A 5,048-nucleotide genomic window follows, 5' to 3' on the forward strand; every position below is an offset into this window, starting at 1 on the left:
ATGTTGGAAGTTCCAGTTGAGGGTCAAGACTGAATTGTATTTATAAAACAGTCATATCCTAGGCACTGAAAATCAGCACTGCATCGTTTGGGTCTCGTTTTTTAATATATACAGGATTTTAGCCTTTGGATCTTTGAACTTGGCATCTTTCTTATTCACTTAATATATTATGTTGACAATAATGCAGTTGTGCTTTTAAATATAATCCCAAATGTAGCAGGATCTAGTTTTAAGAACTGACTTCAAGATCTTACAACTGTTGGCTGGCATATAGAATTTGAACCAGTGCACGTTATATCTCCGTGGAAGGTACCAACCTCATTGTCTCAGTTGGTTTTCCTGCCGTTTACTGCAGGTGCTGTATCAGATATCTGTGTTGAAAGAAGTCTTTTGCCTACCCTTAATGCCAAATGGGAGGGGAGGGGAAAAGGCAGATCTTGCTGGGAACAGAGTACTACCAAACGCACCCTGAAACAGAGTGGCTCCCTTGTACCCTGTGACCACTGTAAAGATGTCTTTGAAATAGGGACATGTGATAAGCTTTCATGAGGCAGCCATATAATAACCTCTTTTAAATTCCCAGGTAGCATACAAACCTGTCTGCTGTTGATGTAATGCTTTTATTTCTCCTTTCAGCTATGAAGCCGTACGCTCCAGCTTTCATTCTCCTGTGGAGTGCTGTCGGGATAGCGAGGGCTGCCAAAATTGTTGTTGTGCCGCCAATTATGTTTGAAAGCCATCTTTATATTTTCAAGACTCTGGCCTCAGCCTTGTATGACCAAGGTCACCAGACAGTGTTTCTCCTCTCTGAGGGCAGAGAGATTCCTCCATCTAATCACTATAGACTTCAGCGCTACCCAGGGATCTTTAACAGCAGCACCTCGGATGACTTTCTCCAGTCCAAGATGAGGAGCATCTTCTCTGGGAGACTGACAGCCCTCGAACTGTTTGATATCCTGGACCACTATTCCAAGAACTGCGACATGATTGTTGGCAACCAAAACCTCATGCATGCCCTGAAACAGGAAAAATTTGACCTGCTTCTGGTAGATCCCAATGAGATGTGTGGATTTGTTATAGCTCATCTTTTAGGGGTTAAATATGCCGTCTTTTCCACTGGCCTCTGGTATCCAGCAGAAGTAGGTGCTCCAGCTCCCCTGTCTTACGTTCCAGAATTTAACTCACTGCTCACAGATCGCATGAACCTATTTGAGAGGATTAAAAATACTGTTGTTTATCTTATTTCAAGATTTGGAGTTAGTTTTTTGGTTCTGCCAAAATATGAAAGGATAATGCAGAAATACAAGGTTCTACCAGAACGGTCCATGTATGACTTGGTTCATGGATCCAGCCTGTGGATGCTTTGTACTGATGTAGCACTGGAGTTTCCAAGACCTACGCTACCCAACGTTGTTTATGTGGGAGGAATCCTAACCAAACCAGCCAGCCCTCTGTCAGAAGTAAGGTTTGCTGAGCTTTACAGTAATTTCTGTGGTATCTGGTTGATCTCATATGATTAGTGGCAGTTTTTAAGCAGTGAATTTTAAATGAGATCTAGTATATTTTGTTGTTGCTTGGTGAAATCACACCCTTGAAGTCATTGAAAGTAGCTTGAAGATGGTGGTGAGGGGAACTATCAGACACAAACTCATCAAAAGTCTTTTATGGTTGCAGTAAGTATTTTGCTTTTGAGTAAGGCACTTAATGCTACAGTAGAAGAAAAAAAATAGGACACACTATCTTGGAAATTACATCTGTAGCTTCTAACCAAGTGTGGGGGTAAAATGGGAAGGAGGGGGAACGGATTAATACTGATTATGCTTAAAGAAGCCTGCTGATAAGTTAGACTATCTGATTTCATGGTATTAGTGTTTTTCTGGAGAGTTTGCTTCCCATGGTTTGATAGGTAAAAATGTCTTTAAAACTAGGTGTATATAAACATGAAGAAACTGTTTATAGGCCAAGAAATGGTGATGATGTGAGTTGACATAAATGGCACCACTACTCTACTCAGATATTAACTTTTACTGTACACTTACTGGTCATCAGGTACTGAACTTCAGACTGAAATAGTGATAGTGACTGGATTGATTCCAGAAATCCTGGCTGCACAGATTAATAATTAAGTTTGATTACTTAAGTGTACCATGTGATTTTTGATACCTGGTATCCAAGAATGCCTCTGTTCAGCAAAACAATGGTGAGTGAAAGGCAGGACAAAATTTCAGAGAAAACCATGTCATTTACACTTCTAATTATGTATACATAAACAATTAGATCTTGAATTGGAGTTGATTATTAACGAACGTTTCTGGATGGGTGATAAATAGGTAGGTCAACAGTTTGCTTCTAAAAATGCCTCATTCAGACTTTGCTTTTGGCATGAAAAATGCCAGGCCCACTTTTCATTTGTTTTAGCCTGAACAGTGGTAGTGGAAGGCTGGTTGGTGATGTTTTTTTATTTATTCTTTGCACTGTTGGTAGTATCTTGACTTAGCAGTACCTTTTTTTCACCAACTGGGAAAACATCAGACAATTTTCTGATTTGGGCTGCAGGATGTGGAGCGCTGAGCTAATTCCCTCATCCTTTTTTCCTCCTTTATTCAACTTCAGATGTGTCCAAGCTGGATGACAGTAGGCACTTGCATCGCACTCTGAACATGCTAGTGGTTATATCTGAACATATACTATTGTCTGTTCTACAAGGTGTCATCAGAGATGACCATAACAGTGCTGTTTCCAGGTGGTTCTCCCTGTGTGCACATTGTGTTTAGAAATAGTCAGGTCGCACAGATATCCCAAGAAAGCAGACTAAATGTAGCTCTGTGCTGTCAAAAAGTTCAGTCCTGTTCTCTCCAGGAAAATCTTGCTGGCTGCATTGAGTTTCAGCTCTTAATTTTCCAATATTTGCTTCTCCTATAAGGAAAAAACTGTCTTTGCATGATAAATTTGGGCGTTATGTCAACACTGTCTATTTTTTGTCTCTGTAGGTTGGTCTTTAGGGTAAAAATTTAATTGTCTTCAGAATCCGCTACTTTCTTTGCTATAAAATGGAGTGGAAGACAATGAAAGGAGCAGTTTTCTTTCAGCGTTTTACTATAGGGATGTGTGTATATAGATAGAGATAAATATTTATATATGTGTGTACAAATATGTATTTGGAGACTTTTGAGAATATATTTTTGTGTACTTTCTAAATTGATTCTGGAACCACAGATGTTAACCTGTTGCAGTATCTTCTGATGCAAGAAGGTAGAACAGTAAATAAAATGTTTAATATAATCAGACTGACAGTGACCTTGAAATAGACTTATAAGTAGAGTACATGCTTGCAAATACTTATTACTGTGTGGGAAGGGGACACATGACACCCTGTAATTATTTGAACTGAGACATTATTTACCTTCTCTTCTGTTTTTTTGGGCGATTCATTCTTACAATGTTCTAAACATGGGCTTTGGTTGAATGTGAGAGAGAGAGTGTTTTCATCTATCATTATGAAATTATCATATAATTTGTCCATGCTGTTACGCATAATCCACTGTGATATGTATTGTAGGTAAATTATTGGGCAATAAGTTTGTTTTTACTGAACAGTGAGATCATAATTGTTGCTTTATTCTGACAGATTAAAATTGAATAGCTAGTGCTGTGACTGTTCTGCTCTATCTCTATGGAAGGAGCTTTTGCTACTAATTTATTTTCTGCAGCTTTTAACCTGGTACGTTAAGGTGAACCCAGAAGCAGAGCTGCTTCACATCTCTGTGCTGCTCTGAAAATGTTGATGCTTCAGGAGCTGTCTCATAAATGAAAGCGATGTTCCTGCCCAGAAGTGGTCATCAGAAAAGAGGCATGTGACTGGAGATAACAGCTTTAGCAGGCAAATTTAAGCTCCTGTTACAAGCCTTTCAGGTCTCTTACATTCCCCAAAACTGCTTATAAGTAGCCTAGTCTACCTTTTCTGTTAGAGATGTATTTAAAAATATCCCTGTTTGGTGTTTTTTTTTAAGTTCAACATAGCTGCTCAACACAAAATACCCAGGCGCCTCAGCAGTGGTACTGCTGCCTCATTGGTGGAAAGTTGGTTATTTTTTGGGGAGAGGGTGAAAAAGGAAAAAAAGTAGTTTGTTTAACCAAAGCAGAATTCTCCCACATAACTGAAAAGGTCTAGTTTTCTGCTAATAAGTAACTTTTTAAAAATAAAAGACAGTAATAATTGAACAATCAAAGAGGAGACAAAGGTCAAGGCCTCTTAAACTGTTACAGGGCGGCTGTTGTTTAGTTCTAGGGAATATGGTAGCACTGCTTTGTGGTTGCTTGGAGTCTGCACCCCTTTTCCTTAAGCTTTCTTTAAAGAAAAGTTAGAAGAACACAGCTTTAAAGGTAATATGTAGCAGAGGATTCTGAATATCTGTGTCATGTAGTAGTGGATATGTGAAGGGAAACAAACTTGACTCTTGCTTTGTTCTGTCCCTGTCCCATCTACATTAATGTTTTGGTTCAGGGCAATGGAAGGGTTTAGTAAATCCACCAGTCATCCCCACTTACTGCATGTGAGTTCCCTTCGTAGGGTATAAACTAGATTTATTTTGAAGGACATTAAGCTGGAAGCTTTATTTCCCTGTGAACCAAATGTTTGCTGGTGTATGATAGGAGACATAGGGGTCTATAGCAGGATTTGGCATTTTTGAAGGGCTTTTAGTGATGTGCTTCGTGCGGGGACGGCTCAGATACAGGACCACAGTAGATGTAGCCCAGGACAAGCTGCTGGAGCATGCACAGTGTATGTGCAGAGCCTCTGCTGAGCTGGCACGGTGTGCAGGTAGGGGCAGACTGCAGTCCCTGCAGGGACTGTATGTTAGTGTCACCTGTGAAGGAAACTGGGCTTACTGCTGTGTATCCTTACTGCCTGGCACAGACCAGAAACCAGCAGTAGCTGATTGTACAGTTAGCTCATATAGCAGGCATGATGTTTAGCTGCTGCTGAGCTGTACAGCAATTACGGCTGCAGCGTGCAGCACCCAGCTGCGGTACGCAAACTGCAGTTG

At 40.2% G+C, this 5,048-nt stretch overlaps 1 protein-coding gene across 1 annotated transcript; it reads left to right on the forward strand.

Moving 5' to 3' along the window:
- Positions 1–638: 638 nt before the first annotated feature.
- On the forward strand, positions 639–1,460 carry LOC104518558 (2-hydroxyacylsphingosine 1-beta-galactosyltransferase; the record flags this gene model as incomplete). The annotated part of the gene is made up of 1 exon (XM_029084205.1): positions 639–1,460. A coding segment is annotated over exon 1 (822 nt), but the record flags the coding sequence as incomplete, so codon positions are not given.
- Positions 1,461–5,048: the final 3,588 nt, after the last annotated feature.

The sequence above is a fragment of the Antrostomus carolinensis genome, unplaced genomic scaffold, assembly GCF_000700745.2.
Source record: "Antrostomus carolinensis isolate BGI_N321 unplaced genomic scaffold, ASM70074v2 scaffold39353, whole genome shotgun sequence".
Taxonomy (NCBI): Eukaryota; Metazoa; Chordata; class Aves; order Caprimulgiformes; family Caprimulgidae; genus Antrostomus; species Antrostomus carolinensis.